This window comes from Nansenia antarctica (genome assembly GCF_963989245.1).
Source record: "Nansenia antarctica genome assembly, chromosome: 15".
Lineage (NCBI taxonomy): Eukaryota > Metazoa > Chordata > Actinopteri > Argentiniformes > Microstomatidae > Nansenia > Nansenia antarctica.
Genome location: NC_137685.1, coordinates 3,249,587 through 3,269,551, shown reverse-complemented (window position 1 = coordinate 3,269,551; position 19,965 = coordinate 3,249,587). Strand labels below are relative to the sequence as shown.

At 45.4% G+C, this 19,965-nt stretch overlaps 1 protein-coding gene across 1 annotated transcript; it reads right to left on the bottom strand.

The window, feature by feature from the left end:
• Nucleotides 1-13,047: 13,047 nt before the first annotated feature.
• Nucleotides 13,048-18,272, bottom strand: LOC308171073 (interferon-induced GTP-binding protein Mx3-like; the record flags this gene model as incomplete). Its single annotated transcript, XM_080545945.1, has 12 exons — nt 13,048-13,272; nt 13,530-13,766; nt 14,088-14,164; nt 14,326-14,484; nt 14,711-14,852; nt 15,684-15,806; nt 16,194-16,272; nt 16,499-16,697; nt 16,818-16,956; nt 17,036-17,190; nt 17,321-17,458; nt 18,083-18,272. The coding sequence occupies 12 exons, from the start codon at nt 18,270-18,272 to the stop codon at nt 13,048-13,050; spliced, it is 1,863 nt and encodes a 620-aa protein (XP_080402071.1).
• Nucleotides 18,273-19,965: the final 1,693 nt, after the last annotated feature.

Here is a 19,965-nt window from a genome sequence, read left to right as displayed (position 1 = left end):
TGGGGGGAAACCGATTCTTAAGGATGCAATGTGAGGAGAAAGCTCTTTAACTTTCGTTTCCTCAGAGAGTGCCTATTGTCAGCTGATTGTCTCCCCATCCTCCGAAGTCCGAAACCTGAGCGTCATCCTGGACCACATAAGCGTCATCCACACTCTCCTTCCCACATGAAACCCATCACTAAATCCTGATTATGGTTAAAATTGTTCAATAATTTAATAATAATTTGCAGCACTTGCAATACACTTTTAATCAGCATCCAGTTCTGCTTCTTAAGTAGCAGAATCAGAACCCGAATGAAAATCATCAGGAAGGGAAGGGTAGTTTTCTATGATTGTCCATTCAGATTCAGAAACATGGTTGTTACACATTATAGGCAGTCATGACTTTGCCGATGAAACAGCGCTATCTAGTGGTGGGACTATAGCATAGCCCACATCGCCCATATTTTAGTTCACTGTCATTGTATCGTCGTCACGATATACCTACTCAGATTGTCTGAAGAAATGAAAGTGAAATCTCTACTCCCCGTATCTCTGGAAGAATCTATTTCCCACAACGCCACTCCCCCCTAAAGAACTATTATAGCCTGATTTTTTGGTGTGAATATTCGGTGCTGTTGCTGCTCTTGGTTCCACCAAAATCAATCAGTTCTAAGGTTGAACAATTATTATATATGAATTATATTATTCAACAATTATTATATTTTAATATTTCTTTAATTTAATAACTTTCTCATCTTTATTGTAAAAGATAGGGGGGGGCTTAGCCCTGCTAGCCCATTGACACCAGCCGTCCCTGGGTATAACACTATTGACAAGCATTACTGAAACATAAGTTGAGTAAGATAACATTCATGTTGTCATATTCATGCTATCATTAATGACTGGAATTAGCCATCATGAAACTGCTTTCATAAGTGTAAGCCACTATCCTTGTTATTGTCATTAGATTACTCTACGCACTTTGTCAGATCGGGACCACCACCTAACAAGAGGATATCTGACATGACCAGTGGCGGACTCAGGCTGTTTGAAGGGCAGGGGGGGCGAAAAGAAAAAAAGGGCACCTACTGCACAACATGGGACCCCCATCAGTGCACATGGTCAAGTTTAGACCATTGGAAGGGCAGCCAATAGGGCACATCCTCTAATTTTGCCACTCAAAAGGGCACTTTCGTGTGACGTTTTTCAACTGTGGGGGCACATGGTCAAGTTTAGACCATTGGAGGGGCACCAATAGGGCACAACCTCTCATTTTCGTCACTCAAAAGGGCATTTTTGCCACTCAAAAGGGCACTTAAGAGAGACGTTTTTCAACTGTGGGGGCACCAGGAGGGGCGGTCGGCCCCCCTGCCCCCCCCATGTGTCCGCCAGTGGACATGACACACGTGTTTGGTACCCTTCCTAACTCCATTCCATTTCTAACTATTAGCCCGTCCTCCATCTCCCACCTCCAGCAGCCTCCCCTCATATACAACTACGGTTGGTTAATTCCTTCAGTAGAGCTGCCCCCCCCCCCCTCACCCCCACACTACTATCAGTTTATAATGAATAAAGTTGACTTAATGTCATATTACACAGCATGATTACTACCCAGAGTGTGTTTGTGGTAAGAATACCTAATCATTAGACAGGCTATATAGTACAGTATATTGGTAATAATGTTAAGTTAGTTGAGTGACATTTGATTGGTATTACAAAACGTTTATTAGAAAACCCATTTTCTCAGCTCAAGATTGCCTCAAATGCATCGTGAACAAACGTTAAATGGCGACGATAACCTTTTTCAACACTGATAGGTGACATGTTATATATATTGGTTCAGTTCTGTAACAGCCCTTTCAAGCTGCTGCCTGATAGATCTTTCTGAAAACTGTTCAAATGATGAATTATAGTTCAAAACTCTGACGTGATGCTTTCACGGTTTTCTGCCTCTCCTGAAGCCAGCAGCATCGGGGTCCCCACATCCACATAATCCTGTCAGGAGGCAGGCAACATTAACATTAACATATTAAAAACATTGTTAGCAGTATGCTAGTAACGGAAGCAATTTACCATGAGAGGAAGGGGGTTGGGTTGTGTACAGGGGTACAGGGTTGTGGCACGAGGCAAAGCCGAGTAGGAAAACCCTGTACAGTGGTAAATGAGTCCACAACCCCCGCCCTCCAATGGTCAATTGCTTTTCTACAACAGCCACCACATAATATAAAAAATAAATACACAGTTGTAACATTAAATTCATGTATTTACAATCAATAATCGTTTCAGAATACATACATGTATTCTGAAACGATTCTCAGAGAGAGAGAGAGAGAGAGACAGAGAGAGAGAGAGAGAGACAGAGAGAAAGACAGATAGAGAGAGAGAGAGAGAGAGAGAGAGAGAGAGAGAGAGAGAGAGAGAGAGAGAGAGAGAGAGAGAGAGGGGATAGCTTACTGAGTCATCCTCCATGATGTTCTCCAGGATTCTGACAATGTCTGTGAAAGAGGGTCTCGAGGTGTAAGGCTCCAGCCAACAGTCTCGCATTATCTGTAGACTGAGTGTGTGTGTGTGTGTGTGTGTGTGTGTGTGTGTGTGTGTGTGCGTGTGCATGTGTGTGTCGGTGAGAGAGATAGAGAGTTGGAATACTAAGTTAATCAATTGTTACATGGAGTCAGGACATCTGCAGACAGTGCTAAAACTACCTCGCCTAGTTCGTCACTCACGATACAGTTTGTCAGATGTTTTGAGACCTAGAAAGTATTGACATTTTGAGGTGAATCTTCACTTTCTACCAAAACCCACAAGCGTAACATTGCGTGAGTTTAGAATGATAAGGTTCTATCTCCGTTTAGGGCAGTTCAGAGATATTGAGCGTCAAAGTTTTTACATTCCATTATGTTTTGTGAGATGGAACCTTTGTATTTTATGAATTACTAACTCAAAAATGTCAACATTTTAAAAATAACACCACACACAGGCATTAATAAACACCTAATGGATCAGATTATGTAAAAAAACTCAATTTTGACAAAAATGGAGATAGAACCTTATAATTCTAACGTCACGATTGCTAGCACCACCACGCTCTACCAGCTGAGCCACAGACGGACTCACATCTCCGGCCTGCAGCCCTCAGGGTCGCTGTTCTTATGACCGGCACAGATGTGGTAGACCACCGCCTCTGACGTCTCCATGTTAGGGTAGGGTAAGGTGCCTGCAGGTGAACAAAAAAAGATATTCTACAACAGCATGTTTGGATACTGGATTCTGATTGGCTAGCAAACAGTGGTAAATACCCCCAACAACCCACAGTTCAGACCGCATTTCCAGTATGAATGTTGAATGTTCAATGTACTCCGATTCCTACTTCCACCAGCCTCCCCTGGGTTTCATCCAGTCAATAAAGATATTCATGGATATTATTCATGGATATGATTCACCCACACATTCACACACACATTCACACACCAATGGCGGTGCCAAGCTGCCATGCAAGGCGCCGGCCGGCCCGCTCACTGGGAGCAATTTGGGGGTTCAGTGTCTTGCCCAAGGACACTTCGACATGTGGCCAGCCGGGGCTCGAACCGCTGATCCGCCAACCTTGTGATCATTAGACGGCGACTCTACCTCCTGCGCCACAGCCGCCACCCTTCAGACTGATGTTGTTATCGCCTGATGTCGTGTTTCTCGACTCACCAAATGTCTGCATCTCCCAGTTGACGATGCCAAACGCCCACACGTCCCCTTTGAAGCTGTAGTAGTTGTTTCTGAAGTACTCGGGTGGGTACCAGCGCAGGGGCACGCGCTCCTACACACACAACAGCACCACTGTTAGCCTTAACACTAGAACAGACGTGCCTTTTTACCTACTATAAGAGGTCCACGAGGAGGAGGGGGGGTTCTGACCCACAGAGGAGCACCAGGAGGAGGGGAGGGAGGGGAGGAAGGGAGGAGGGGAGGGAGGGAGGGAGGGAGGAGGAGGTGAGGTTCTGACCCACAGAGAAGCACCAGGAGGTGAAGGAGGAGGGGATGGAGGGAGGGAGGAGGAGGGGAGGGAGGGAGGGAGGAGGAGGGGAAGGAGGGAGGGAGGGAGGGGAGGGAGGAGGAGGTGAGGTTCTGACCCACAGAGGAGCACCAGGAGGAGGTGAGGGAGGAGGGGAGGGAGGGAGGAGGGGAGGAGGAGGGAGGGAGGGAGGAGGAGGGGAGGGAGGGAGGGAGGGAGGAAGGAGGGAGGGAGGGAGGGAGGAAGGAGGGAGGGAGGAGGGAGGGGAGGTTCTGACCCACAGAGGAGCACCAGGAGGAGGGGAGGGAGGGGAGGGAGGGGAGGGAGGGAGGGAGGGAGGAGGTGAGGGAGGAGGGGAGGGAGGAAGAGGTGAGGTTCTGACCCACAGAGGAGCACCAGGAGGAGGTGAGGGAGGAGGGGAGGGAGGGAGGAGGAGGGGAGGAGGGAGGGAAGGCAGGTTCTGACCCATAGAGGAGCACCAGGAGGAGGGGAGGGAGGGGAGGGAGGGAGGGAGGAGGAGGTGAGGGAGGGAGGAAGGAGGGAGGGAGGGAGGAGGGGAGAGGGAGGGAGGGAGGAGGAGGGGAGAGGGAGGGAGGGAGGAGGAGGTGAGGGAGGGAGGGAGGGAGGGAGGAGGAGGTGAGGGAGGGAGGGAGGAGGGAGGGAGGGAGGGAGGAGGAGGGGAGAGGGAGGGAGGGAGGAGGAGGGGAGGGAGGAGGAGGGGAGGGAGGGAGGGAGGAAGGAGGGAGGGAGGGAGGAAGGAGGGAGGAGGGAGGGAGGGAGGAGGGGAGAGGGAGGGAGGGAGGAGGAGGGGAGAGGGAGGGAGGGAGGGAGGGAGGAAGGAGGGAGGGAGGGAGGGAGGAGGGGAGAGGGAGGGAGGGAGGAGGGGAGAGGGAGGGAGGGAGGTGAGGGAAGGAGGGAGGGAGGGAGGGAGGGAGGAAGGAGGGAGGGAGGGAGGAAGGAGGGAGGGAGGGAGGGAGGAGGAGGGGAGAGGGAGGGAGGGAGGGAGGGAGGGAGGAGGGGAGAGGGAGGGAGGGAGGAGGAGGGGAGGGAGGGAGGGAGGGAGGGAGGGAGGGAGGAAGGAGGGAGGGAGGGAGGGAGGAGGGGAGAGGGAGGGAGAGAGGAAGGAGGGAGGAAGGAGGAGGAGGTGAGGGAGGGAGGGAGGAGGGGAGAGGGAGGGAGAGAGGAAGGAGGGAGGGAGGGAGAGAGGAGGGGAGAGGGAGGGAGGGAGGAGGAGGGGAGGGAGGGAGGGAGGGAGGGAGGGAGGGAGGGAGGAGGGGAGAGGGAGAGAGGAAGGAGGGAGGGGAGGGAGGGAGGGAGGGAGGGAGGGAGGAAGGAGGGAGGGAGGGAGGAGGGAGGGAGGGAGGAGGAGGAGGTGAGGTTCTGACCCGTGAGTGCTTGCTGCTGCGGCTGCTGCTGCGGCGGCTCCTCATGCAGCTCAGGTCCCTCGCCAGGCCGAACTCCGCCACCTTCACCTCCCAGGGGAACTTACTGACCAGGATGTTCCTCAGCGCCAGGTCACAGTGCACCACCTGCAGCACAGCCCACAACACGCTCGTGACGTTAGAACTATAAGGTTCTATCTCCATTTTTGGTCAAAATTTAGTTTTTTACATCATCTGATCCATTAGGTGTTTATTAATGCCTGTGTGGTGTTATTTTTTAAAATGTTGACATTTTTGAGTTAGTAATTCATAAAATACAAAGGTTCCATCTCACTAAAACATAATGGATTGTAAAAACTTTGACGCTCAATATCTCTGAACTGCCCTAAACGGAGATAGAACCGTATAATTCGTAAGATATCATACTAAATACGATTTGATTTGATTTGTAGCCACGTTTCCTTATCACTGACGCCACGTCTTTGACAGAATGATGATTAGTGTTAAATAAGTTAAATCTCAGCAGCTAGTATGATAGGGTATAAATGGGAGAAGGAGGAAAATAATGGCCGCCATTTTGGAGCGTGAGTGTACAGTGGCAGCTAGTATAGTGGGCTACGAATGGGAGGAGGAGGAAACTGGGCACCATTTTGGAGCGCAGGTGTTCCATGGCCAAGGCGATGTGGTAGGAGGCAATGGTGAGCAGACTCTGCAGCTCCGGGTCTTCGCTCAGCCGCTCTTTGTGGGTCTGCAGGAAGCTGCGCAGGGTCCCGTAGCTCACGAACTCCATGATCAACACATAGGGTGCTAGGACCACACACACACACACACACACACACACACACACACACACAGACACAGACGCGCATGCACACACACACACACACACACACACACAGACGCGCATGCACACACACACGGACGGACGTGCGCATACACACACACACACACACACACATACACACACCCGTGCGCACACACACACACACACACAGACGCACATGCACACACACGCACACACACACACACACATTGCTTTGTGTCTTTGTGTTACATCAACAGGTAGCTATCTAGTAAAATGTATTTTGTACAGCACCTTTCCCAGAACCAAGGGTCACACAGTGCTTTACATAACAAGGAAGAAACACAATAAAACATCATACAAGAGCGAAAGCCACAGCAGGTTAAAACAGGCAAAACAAGTGAAAATAAAAACAAGTAACAGACAACAGGTGTACAACAACATCAACAGGTCACAGAAAGACAGGCCCTAGGGGCTATCCAAAAGCATGTCTATACAAGACAGTCTTTAGCAGTTTTTTTAAAAACCTCGACCGAGACCGATGATCGAAGATCCAAGGGCAGTTAAAGGACTGATAAAGGATCTAGAAGACGGCTGATCTAAGATAGAGGAGTGATGAAGGAGTGATGAAGGAGTGATGAAGGATCTAGGAGACCGCTGAACTAAGATCCAAGGGCAGATAAAGGAGTTCCTCTCACCCTCGGAGCTGTTCCAGTCCAGAAGCTGGAGGACGTTCTTGTGGTGCACAAGCTTCCTCATGATGGACACCTCCACGTCTACACGCTTGGGGGTGACACCTTGAAAACAACAACAACCACTTGGTGAAAACCAGGTTGTGTGATCTTGAAGCACAGCTTTCCAAAACGTCTGCCCCTCAAGAACAGTACTCGCCCTGTACGATATTATGTGAACAGGGTTAGGGTTAGGGTTAGGGTTAGGGTTAGTGTTATGTGGTCCTGACCCTCTTTAGAGATCTTGCAGGTGAAAAGGTCGTGGCCTTTGCAGGTTCCCCGGGTCATCCTGGCCTTGTAGAACACGCCCTCCTTCCCCGCCTTGATCAGCTGCAGCAGGGTCAGGTCTGACCTGCTGAAACGACTGCCCTGCGACCCATGATGCATTGCGGTTGTTATACAATGGAATATAATCAAACCATGTGTTCTGGTTCTTCTATACATTCTATGTATGAATTCACATGCTAAGTTAAGTTAAGTACATACATCTGTTCACTTTTATGATTGTTGTGTCTGCCGCCCTTGCAGAGGAAAGTAGGACACTTCTCGTAAGCAAATTAATTTCGATTGGTCATCGCATCAGTACGCTTACCGGTTGCGGGGGTCTCCATGGTAACATGGAGACAGACTTGGTTTTGTGTCGGTGCAACGGGGTCCGCTCGGCCTCCCCTTGTTCCTGCACCTCCTCGAACCTGCCAGGAGGGGGCTGTGATGAGGTGGCGGGGGGCAGGAGGGCCGGAGACTCCTCAGCGTGAACGTGTACGCGTCGCCCTGCTCCCCCCTGCAGGTGTCTAATGGTTCGGACCAAGGAACGGTACCTGAGGAGAGTGAGAAGGGATGAGGACCGATCCATATGGTACAGGAGGGGGGGGGGGGGGGGGGGCTCTCTGTTCTGAGTATCTTCTGCAGGAGGAGGCTGGTGCAGGTAGTAACTGGAGAACGGGCTCATTGTAATGCATGGGATGGATTAAGGAATCCATAAGGAATGGTATGAAAATATTTCTACCTCCACCAGCCTCCACTGATCTACTGTACTAACTGACTGAAGGGTTCCTACAAGTTTCAACAAGTCAAATGTAGACCTAACACCTCGGTTTTTTAGACCTAATAACTGAAACTTTGGGCCTTGTCAATCAGATTGCTGGATTTTAGACTTTACGGATTTTTAAGACCAGCACGGGAACCCTGTGACTGGCACTAATGTCTGAACCCTTATACTAACCCTAACCCTTATTACTTGACCTCTTGAATATACTTGAAATAGAACACAAATCTGTGTGTATGGGTGCTATGGGTGCTACATGTCACCTATGGGGCTATACCACTATACATCCACCACCATACAGACCCATAGAGGTAACTCCCACCACCATACAGACCCATAGAGGTAACATCCACCCCCCATACAGACCCAAGAATCCCTCTTTCCAGTTTCAAGCTCTTGCTGAGGGACATACAGTGCGAGTCTATGATTTGTTCTTGCAATTGAGTTGACCCTCCCTTTTGCCCATTGCTGACCCCTCCCTGTCCCTAGCTCTTTAGCTGTCTAGTTTTAGGTTTTGTAGTTTTAGTTTAGTTTTAGACTATCTTAGACTGTTTTAGACTAGTTTTAGTTTTAGACTATGTAGTTTTAGTTTAGTTTTAGACTATGTAGGCCAGGTTTTGTATTGTATTTGTTTGTGGTGGACGTTGTTGTTGTATGCCTGTGAACAGGTCACACTTGAAAATGAGCCCTTGGGGCTCAATGTGTTTTTTACCTGTATAAATAAAGGTTAAATAAAAAATAAAAATTGAGGCAGCACGTCTTACTTTCTGAGCCACAGGGTCCCCAGCAGCAGCAGAGCCAGGATGGTGAGTGAGGAGACGCCGATGAGGCTGTAGTGGGCCGGGCCCAACACCTCCTCCTTCCTGTGTGGGGGACCGGCACCTGGCAGGGTTCAGAACCCCACAGAACCCAGGGTGAGGAGCTGGGTCACACAGTGTTACAGGGCTCGACATTAACGACAGACGGCGCAGGCGCCAGACCAGACTAGATGATCGTGAGTGAAGATATTATCAAAGCGTACGGGTGATCGACAGGCGAGTCCGCTTTGATAATATCTTCACTCACAATCACCTAGTCTGGTCTGGCGCCTTCGCCGTCTGTTGTTCTTCCTGCACACAGGTAAAAATCTTACTACCTGACTACCAGAAATTAGACTTTGGGTACAATTATCTCAAATGATGTTACATACATGTATTGGAGTGAGTAGGTTATGAGGTAATAACACAAAGCCAAATAGCCATGGGAGGGTAAGTGACTCACGAATTAAAGGCTTTGTTGAGTTGGCTACTCACTTCTTATTGTGGCAGTTGAGTTAGTTACTGTGGCACCCATGTCATCTATGCAAGGTCGCTTTTTCGTCCAGTGACATTACCTGAGTGAATTCAGACATATGACGGGCTGAGAGACAGGTATCTGTTGCAGTGCTCTGAAATCACACACACACACACACACACACCACACACACACCACACACACACACACACACACACACACACACACAGACACACACACAGACACACACACGTACACGTACGCGCGCACACACACACACACACACACACACACACACGTGCATGCGCGCACACACACACACACACACACGCATGCGCGCACACACACACACACACACACACACACACACACACACACACACAGATCCAGAGACATGGACAAAGTAACAGACAGATATGAGTTCTAATGAGTTGAGCTGCTGAGAGTCGGTTGTCATTTAGATCCAGCTGTGTTATGGTTGGCAAAGGTTAAAGGTTAAAGGTTAGATGTGATTATAATAAAGGAATAAATAAAACCCCATCACTTACATTGCAAGCATCACAATGAGCCTGTCCTCCGATTTCTACCTCCACCAGCCTCCACTGATTTCCACCCAGATGTACCGCTGGGCATCTAACACTACAGAGTCTAACACTACACCCAGACTCTAGAACACTTCCACGTCTTGTAGCTATAGACTCTACAGCGACGTCTGACTGATACACATCTCTTGTCTGTTTGTGGGAACCTGTGTCTCTCTCTGAGGTCTTGTGACAGAGACAGAGAGACAGAGCGAGAGAGACAGAGCGAGAGAGAGAGACAGAGAGACAGAGCGAGAGAGACAGAGCGAGAGAGAGAGAGAGAGAGACAGAGAGAGAGAAAAAGAAAGGCCCTTTCTTTCTCAGAAAACAAAAGCAGGTGGAGGAGGCTTTTAGTTTGCGTGCCGACCACATCGCATGTAGGCTATAGGAAATGCACAGTAGCACCTCAGGGTTAACTCAGGGCATTGAGTTCCTTCAGACACATAACAGGGGAGGCTGGTGGAGGTAGACATCAGAGGACAGGCTCATTGTAATGCATGGAACGGAATGAGGAACGCTATCAAACGTCATTGTGATGAATACCTCGACTGGCACACAACAATAACACCTAGACACAGGTGAAGAGGTGCTTTCTGTGGCTTTAGTAGTAAAAAAGCAACGAAAAAACAGTTGCATGTGGGGTGGGCAGGGTCTTTCAAATACTTCTGACCAGAAGTAGGCTATTTGAAAGAAAGTCGCAGACTATCAGACAAACCATCGAGTTCCGGGTTGGTCAGAGTTCCATTCCATGCATTACAATGAGCCCCGTCCTCTGATTTCTACCTCCGCCAGCCTCCCCTGAGTTATGTGAGTGACCAAGGTTGCAGTGGGTGTGAATAGAAAGAAAGAAACCCCCCCCCCCCCCCGTAGTTCTCAGCCCAGAGATGAATCTCATTGTCTCCGGAAGTCTCCGGAAGCCGCTGCTCCAATCAGAGACCCTGGGCTGTGGTTTCCTTCAGTCACAGTGACCTTATTCACACACGTGTGCTGCTTCTAGCTAGCACGAGAGCCCCCCTTTCTCTCTCTCTCTCTCCCTCTCTCTCTCTCTGTCTCTCTCTCTGTCTCTCTCTCTCTCCCCCTCTCTCTCTCCCCCTCTCTCTCTCTCTCTAGCTCTAAAACAGACCTCTATCCAAACCTCTGTTAGACCACTAGCTCTAAAACAGACCTCTATTAGAAACATATTACAGTATGTTGCATGTTCACTAGGTCTGCAACAAATGTATTTATTCATTATGTTTTATCTTTGACAACCTATTTCTTCCTTCCACCATCTCCTATTAGTTTTGTAGAGGGGTGGCATAATTGTGGTGAGCAGTTTCAGTGGTTTGATAACTGATGCTAACAACGGCGCTATCTACCTTACTCACAAAACAACAAATAACAGTTTGGCTATCCTAAGTAAACAACACAAAATCCTAGTAAACAACACATGTAACTCACTAAAACTTACCCAAGAACACAGCAGAAGGTCTGTCTGCAGACGACTGTGCCATGAATAGTGAACTGATGTGGAGATCAATGTCTGAAATTCTGTTGTCATCTGTCATCGTCAGATTCGGAGTTCCAGTTCGGTGTATAGTCCAATATGAAGGAGTTCATTAATTGCCCACTGTCGATATTTCTGCCTGCTTATGAAATTCTGTTGATAGCATTAGCGAGAGCTTCAGCATCCATCTTGTAAACTTGTCAACAAACAGGTCCACATGCACATGGCTACTTAAATACAGCTGGGGTGGGCGTGGCTACACTCACTGCCACACTAATACCCCCCACCCGACTTTGCTAACTAAATGTAGGTATTTAGTGAATGTAAAACTGTTGGATATGATATCGAGTGGGTTCTTCATCGCTTCATTTGTCTTCCTATGCCAAAAATCGGAAAACACATTTTTTCACAAGACTTGTTTGGCTCGATTGCGAGGTTTCACAATTGCCGACATGAGGACCTTTTAATGAAACGGTGTCACATATGTATTCTCCTTGAGCAGTCAACATCCATCAACTATCAGCTATTTCGCTAGCAAAAACGAAAGCTAACTTATTTGCGAAACAGCGCCCCCGCCCGCCACCACGTCGGCGTAGTGCCGCAACTGCAGTTAGAAATGACAGAAATCCACCGACGCGATCTCTGCCTCTCTCCAACCTCCTTCAACTGTCCAATCAAATTACTTCGGAACTAACTGGTGTATAATGTTCATTAAAACTTGGATAAATATTCTCAAAATTACAATAGGGTTAAGTCACAACCACTTTAGTTATCTAAAAATATGATATGGGCTATACTCTACTTTCACCGCTAGATGGCGCTGTCTCGCCAGTAAAGTCGTGATTCTGATTCCAGGCTTTAAATGTGTAATAACCATGTTTCTATCTGAATTTACAATAATAGAAAACGACCCTTACTGAGTTATTTAATTTGGGTTATGCTTAAATAAATATATTAAAATATTATTAAAATAAATAAAATGTATATAAAAATAAATGTTCAGGTACCCAGAATCACTTGTATTGCTGTCACGTTCAGTAGCTTACATATTTGATAGAAAATACAGACATATATGTTAGAGGTTGCATTATGATATTTATTCCATCATCTACACCAGGATGTGTTGAGTCACATCGCAGGGCTCAGTGGTGTCTTTCTTGCTTTGTCTTTTTAGAAAACAACATAGAAATGCTTTTTGACCCATCTCTGGTACAATGACAATGGTAGCTGTCAATTCACAAGCAGCTTGTTGAGAATTCATAGCACACATGAATAACTGTATCTTCTGTATACCTCTCAACATGGCCAGAATGAGCAAGAGTTAGGCTAAAATAAATGTAATAAAACTGACCAAATATAGCGCCTCTTTGATCTCAGTGTGCATTAAAGAGCAAGTGATTGTTTATCGCTTATGCACTCTTTGTATTCTATGGTCCCAGGACACCAGCTAAACCATACAGTACATTAATAAAATAACAAAACATGTATTTACAACTTGCATACAAATAAAGTAAGATAAACACAAATACTCAGCATTTCTCTAGTACTACTTCAAGCACTCTCAAGATGACAAGCAAACTCTGCATGTCAGGCCGCTGTCTACTCTAGAACTGTCTACTCTAGAACTGTCTACTCTAGAACTGTCTACTCTAGAACTGTCTACTCTAGAACTGTCTACTCTAGAACTGTCTACTCTAGAACTGTCTACTCTAGAACTGTCTACTCTAGAACTGTCTACTCTAGAACTCAGGCCACTGTCTACTCTAGAACTCCACCAGATAGACGCGTGCTTGCGTCAGGCGTTTGAGGCGGCTCTGCAGTTTCGCCCTCTTGCTGCCAATGTCACTGTCCTCCATCAGCAGCTGCTCCATGTTGTCCTTGTCCTGTATCATATGCAGCATCTCCCTCTGCAGCTGAGAGGCCGACTCCTGCAGGACCAGGTAGCGGATCACCATGGGGACCTGATCCGCCAGACGCTGGCTGGCAATCTGGTGAAGACCAGAAATAAACATGACTAAATGGCAGCAGGGGCAGAGACTATGAACTTCCTCTCACACCATCACACTTGTACATACACAAACATGCATGCATGCAGACACACATACAGACCAACACAAAGGACATACACACACACACACACACACACTTGTGCAATGCATGTGAGTTTAGAAGAGGAACATGTTGGGGTCCCTAGGGAGCCATGTGAGCTTGAGAGGGTCAAATCAAAGTACTGATTGACACTTACTTGATAATAGGACTTGAGGTGCAGCATCATCTCCTGCAGAGAGGCATGGGTGACCTTGCCGTTGACAATATTATTGAAGTCATTAATTAAGTCGTCCTCGTGCTCCCTCTTCCTTTTACCCAGGCTGTGGCTGTAAGTGCTGTCCTGGGTGTACACTATCAGCTCCATGTTGAATTGGGTCCTCAGCATAGACTCGGCTGTAAGCTCCTTCTCCAGTTTAATAGCTTCGATCTTAGTCTAGAATAGAAGCAGTCATTCAGTTTACACAACAAATAGTTTCAAGTTTCAAGTTTATTGTTACGTCACATTACACAAGTGTAAGAGAGTAAACGTATTAGGCTTCGGTTCTTGACATTACATTGCAGCACAAAACATAAGGCAATAATAATTCAAGATAAAAAGTGACAGTATGAATGAATGAATGAATGGTCTTTATTGTGATTAATACAGTACAGGTACCATACAACGAAATTTAGGAGGGGTAGCACGGGACATAAGAGGCAAACAATAATAGGCATAATACAAGATAAAGGTAACAATATTGACATTGTTCTATACCTTTGCTGTTTTCATGAGGTAAGGAAATCCGGTAAAGCTGGTCTGAGCCAGCCGTATGAACGCCTTTCTTACAGCATCTAGAGAAGGAGAACATTATGAAAACACTTTTTGATATCAAAACACTTTTACCAGCAATGCCCTGAGGAAGGCCATAGGCTAAAACATGTGGGCATTTGCCTGTCTTTTAAAGAGACACTTGTAAGTAAAAGGTAAGGATACATTTTGAATAAGCACATACCTGATATCTCCTTCAGCTTCTTGACGGCTGGTTCCTCCAGCAGTTTGATCTGGTCCTTCACCATCACCTCAAAGGTCTTGTAGTTGATGAAGCCAGGAAGCTCTCTTCCACGGTACATCTCCTCATAGGTAAGCACCTCTTTCTCAATCTTCGTGTTAACTGCAATATTAAACATTATCCCTTAAACATTATTTTGATTCAAACTCAAGTTCATGAGCAACTTTGTGAATTAAGAATTAAGTTAAAAAGAAGTGCAAAAATTACTAAAGAAAATATATGTTTTCTAATCAAGATATCAGCATTGTATGTACTTCAACATTAACAGTACAAGTTCTTTATCTTAGAATATGTAGGCAAAATATTTGAATTTAGATATCGTACTAACAGCTCTTTCCTGAGTGGTCCAGATGGACCTTCCACTTCCCAAACTCTTTTCTGAGCGTGGAGAAGATGTTAAACCTGTCTCCACTCTTCAGTTCATCCCCAGTGGTCATGCTGATAGCATCCTGGGTGAACGCTGTCACTTTCTGAAACATGAACATGAACATCCATCAGGGAGAGAGTGGTGGTGTGTGGAGTAATAGCAACCAACAATGACTTGATTTAATATAACTGTACATTATTTCCTGGAATTCTACCTAACAGCAGTGTTACAAAGAAAGATAACGCTTGGGTGGCCTGGGGTGGTCTTCAGTGCACACATATGCCCATGTCGGCATGGGTTCGAATCCAGCCCATGCCCTGCTGGCACCCCCTCTCCTCCTTACTTTCCTGTCTATCTTCACTATCTCTATCCAGTAAAATGACAATTATGAGTGGGACTGCCCCACTCAGAAAAAAATAACCTTAAAAACAAAAGAAAAACATATGAAGCTTGGTTCAAGGGTCAATGCTAAAGCCCAATTTATACTTCTGCGTAAAATCTACGGCAGAGCCTACGCCGTAGGCTCACGCGCACCTGTCCAAAAATGTAACTATGCGGCATACCTACTAGCACTGTGATTGGTCCGCTTGGTAGCACATGATTCCGACATGATTCCGACTCTCTCGTAGGCCAAAATGCGGAAGCCATGACAGAAATGTTATTGACTTTTTCTGTAATTACTTATTAATAATGATTTGAAAAATTAGGATAACCATCTTATTATCTTAGTTTAATGTCATTTCAATGCATTATAGACATTTTCTTTTCAACAAGCATAAAAAGAAAATCGCTATTATGCCGCTATGAGTACACCGACCAACGCGACGCAGACCGACCAACGCAGAAATATAAATTGGAAGAGCCCTTGCGTAGGCTACGGTGTAGCCGCGCGTAAATTCGACGCGGAAGTATAAATTGGGCTTAAGGGACGCACATCGATCAGGAAGTAGAGCCTCTCTGCTGTGTCAGAGGGAGGTCCAGTGCTGCATCTCTCCAGTTCCATGCGTGTCTGCGCCAGCTTAGCTTCAATCTGTTCCTCCAGACGAGGAAGGGATTTCTAGAGAGCAAAGTGGAAGACATGAAGACCTTAAACAACTCAGCTCAGAATGATCAGGTTCTATCTCTGTTTAGAGTAGTTCAGAGATATTGAGCGTCAAAGTTTTTACATTCCATTATGTTTTGTGAGATGGAACTTTTGTATTTTATGAATTACTAACTCAAAAATGTCAACATTTTAAAAAATAACACCTCACAGGCATTAATAAACACCTAATGGATCAGATTATGTAAAAAAAAATCAATTTTGTCAAAAATGGAGATAGAACCTTATAATTCTAACATCACGAACTGTTAATTACCTGTCAGTCTGAAGATGTTCAAGGCCACAGAGGGTCAGCAACAACTATATCATAGTGCAGTGAAATGTAATGAAAGACGAATTCACCTCAATATGGTGCACCAGTTCCAGGGTTAGCTTCTCCGCCAGTTTAGGGATGGTTGCATGGCCTTCATCATAAAGTGTACTGTAGAATAAGAAACATGCTAAACCCAACAAACAACTTAAATCCCAGCTTATAAATTGCTTATAACGAGCTTAAACACACTTAAATAAGTGTTCAAATTTGTAAAATGTTATGTGGGGCAGTGAGTTTGTTATAGGGGAGCGTGTTAGTCATAGGAGCCAAAGCTATAGACTGTGCCTTTAAGGTAAAATAAGGGCTATTTGAAAATATATGTAAATGGTCTGACCTGAGATGTGCATGCTCTTTGAAGAAGGCCTTCTCCCTCTCTGTGGCCTCCGTCAGTGAGACCCGCTCCATGATCTCCTTCTGGCCCCGGCACTTGACTATCATGTAGCCTTTAGTCAGGGGGATGACCTCATTATGAACAATCTCAACCACGGTCTCCTCCGTGCCTTTGTCAACCAGGTCAGGCTTGGTCAGGATGCCTGTGCAATGATAAACACACACACACACACACACAGTTATATCATCATGATTCATAAAGATCCAGCCTCCTTTCTAATAATCAAATGTGCACTGCATAAGATTAATGTTTATTTATTTACCTAAAGTCCTTTCCCCCTCTGGGTCCACCTCCTGTGCCATCTTCAAAGCCTCTGTGGTTGCTATGTCAACGTTGCATGGCACAACTACCAAGCTGATTGTTTCTTGCTTTGTGATGAACTTCCGTATCAGTCTCTTGATCTGGAAATGTAGATCATGTACATTGTCAAAACTGCCTTTTGTTTTCACAATCTTTAGTGAGGGAGGACCGTGCTTTTACCTGCTCCCCGATGTTCTCAGGTTGACCCTTGACAGCCACCCTGGCGATGCCTGGCAGGTCTATGAGTGTGAGGTCTGGCACGTCAGGGGATGCTATCTCCAAGCTGATGAGGTCATCACTGATCCCCACTCCCACACCAGCCATCTCATCCTGGGCTGGAGGAGGGGAGGCACAAGAGTACTGAATGCCTCTGAGAAGTGATGGAAAGGACAGGAGACATAGGGGAGAAACACACTGACTACTGCCAGGCACCCCATGATGTGTAGTGCAGTAAAGTGAACCCACCTTCTCTGATTTCATACTCCACATCTGAGGGGTCGTCAAACTCCTTCACATAGTCCTTGTAACTGATTTTTCCATGCCATTCCTCTCCTTGTCTCGTTCTCTTCATCTTCAGCTCAAGAGGGCATCTAGTCACAATACCTACATAGAGAAAAATGAAATGAAATAATAGTGTTTTTTGTGTGTTTTTTTAACACAATAAATAAATAAATAAATAACAAAAAGTAAACAATTTCACTACATCATTTGTGATTGCGCTAGGTGTTTATACGTAAATACGTTGTGAATGATTGGGTCTGTTTATAGACTCATCGTGAGCTTAGAATGATAAGGTTCTATCTCCGTTTAGAATGAGAAGGTTCTATCTCCGTTTAGAATGAGAAGGTTCTATCTCCGTTTAGAATGATAAGGTTCTATCTCCGTTTAGAATGATAAGGTTCTATCTCCGTTTAGAATGATAAGGTTCTATCTCCGTTTAGAACGATAAGGTTCTATCTCCGTTTAGAATGATAGGGTTCTATCTCCGTTTAGGGCAGTTCAGAGATATTGAGCGTCAAAGTTTTGACATTTCATTATGTTCTGTGAGATGGAACCTTTGTATTTGATTGATTAATTACTAACAAAAAAAATTCAACATTTTAAAAATAACACCACACAGGCATTAATAAACACCTAATGGATCAGATTATGTATTTAAAAAAACTAAATTTTGACAAAAATGGTGATAGAACCTTATAATTCTAACGTCACGTCGTGTGAACTCACCGCTCCCCCTGGGTAAAGCCACCCCCGACAGGGCTTCCAGCACGGAGCTCTTCCCCGAGCTCTGGTCCCCAATCACGGCTATGGCTGGCAGCGCCAGGTCCCTCTCCACCCCCAGGGAACGGAGGGAGTCGATCAGGTCGATGCAGGGACGCACCTTCTCCTCATACTGGTGGTTCAGCGTGTTATTCATGACGAGATAAGTGTTTAAAGTGTTTAAAGGAAACTTAAAGCTCAAAGCCGCGGGTGAAGTCAATGCACTTGAGATGGAGAGAGGATGGATGACTTCTCTCATGTGACGGTGAACGAACAGGTTCAGTATATAAATGATACAACTGTTCAGGGGAGTGGCATGGGGGGAAACCGATTCTAAAGGATGCAATGTGAGGAGAAAGCTCTTTAACTTTCGTTTCCTCAGAGAGTGCCTATTGTCAGCTGACCAGGGTTTTTCCTGGCTCAAAATGAGGCGGAGTTTGCCATCGGGGGGGACCCATGAAGCAGGGCTGTCTGGGGGTCCTTAAACGAGCATCAAACACTTAATTTCTTGCATTCTGGTGAATTGATATGCACCAATTTGTGCCCTTTCTGCATCAATTTATGGTGGAAACGTTATTATTTATGTAAAGGAAAACACAATATTCAGGCACCAGATGACCATTCAAAATATAATGTAATATAATGCAATATAAGGCTCTCAGGCATTCTGTACTTTCAAATATGTAGTCAACATCTACTATCAGCTGTTTCTCTAGCAAAAACGAAAGCTAACTTATTTAAGAAACAGCGCCCCCGCCACCACGTCGGCGTAGTGCCGCAATTGCAGTTAGAAATGACAGAAATCCACCGACCTCTGCCTCTCCAAACCTCCTTCAACTACGAGTTTTACTCCGCTTGCCCATCACACAGGGTGTCAGATGTATATTGTTCATTCTCGGTGTCACTTTGACTTGTGAACTTACCTTTAGCTGTCACCATGATTAATTGTAGACTAGTAACACATTTCCCCTGCTCAATGCTACAAAAAGGTTCGTGACAAAGTCGAAGTAAACATATGGGTCTTTTTTTTTTTTTTTTTTTTTTTTAAATACGGTGCCTTTTCCGTCCCCAGTACAAATCATGTTGTATTTTATCTAAATTTGGACAAATACTAATACCATTAGTTTGTTCATGTATAGTCAATTGTTATTTATTATGAATACAATGATATGAGCTTCTAAGTAGTTTTTTTCTACATTTTAAAAGCTTTGGTTAAAGATGTAAATGGGATTTTGCCATGTCCCCAGTGTTGTTCATTTAACTTCAATCTACAAAATAACTAATAAAAGCATATACATTTCCATTATGTTATTATTATTTAATTTTCCTGAGCAATATCTATTGAATTAAATATAGTTTTTATCAAGCTGTGTTAATGTCCCTTTAAAAAACAAAACATAATTTCCCAATCACATCACTCTCATGAGGTGACATCACATCAGTGGAGGGGATTTCAAATGTGGTAAGCTGTGTGATTTTCTACCTCTTTTACCATCTGATTTTGATGTTTTTATCAAGTGAGTTTAATGTGGTTGACCATAATGTGTCCACCCTGTTAGGCCTAAATATTGGAGCGATCAATCAAATTGAATAATTTCAAAAAAAGTGATTAGTGCAAATTAGATTCCCCATCAAGTATTCATGGTCATGCTAGGCATTATGCTAACACAGGCAGGCTAAAGGCTAACTTTAACTCAAAATGTCCACCCTGTTAGCCCTATTCAACTAACACAGTGTATTCTAAATAAAATACAATTTAGGTGCCTGAGCTCGACCACTATGTTTTTAAAAATATAGGTAAATCAACAATTTATTTTTCACAAGTTATGAAGTCCAAATGGCACCCTATA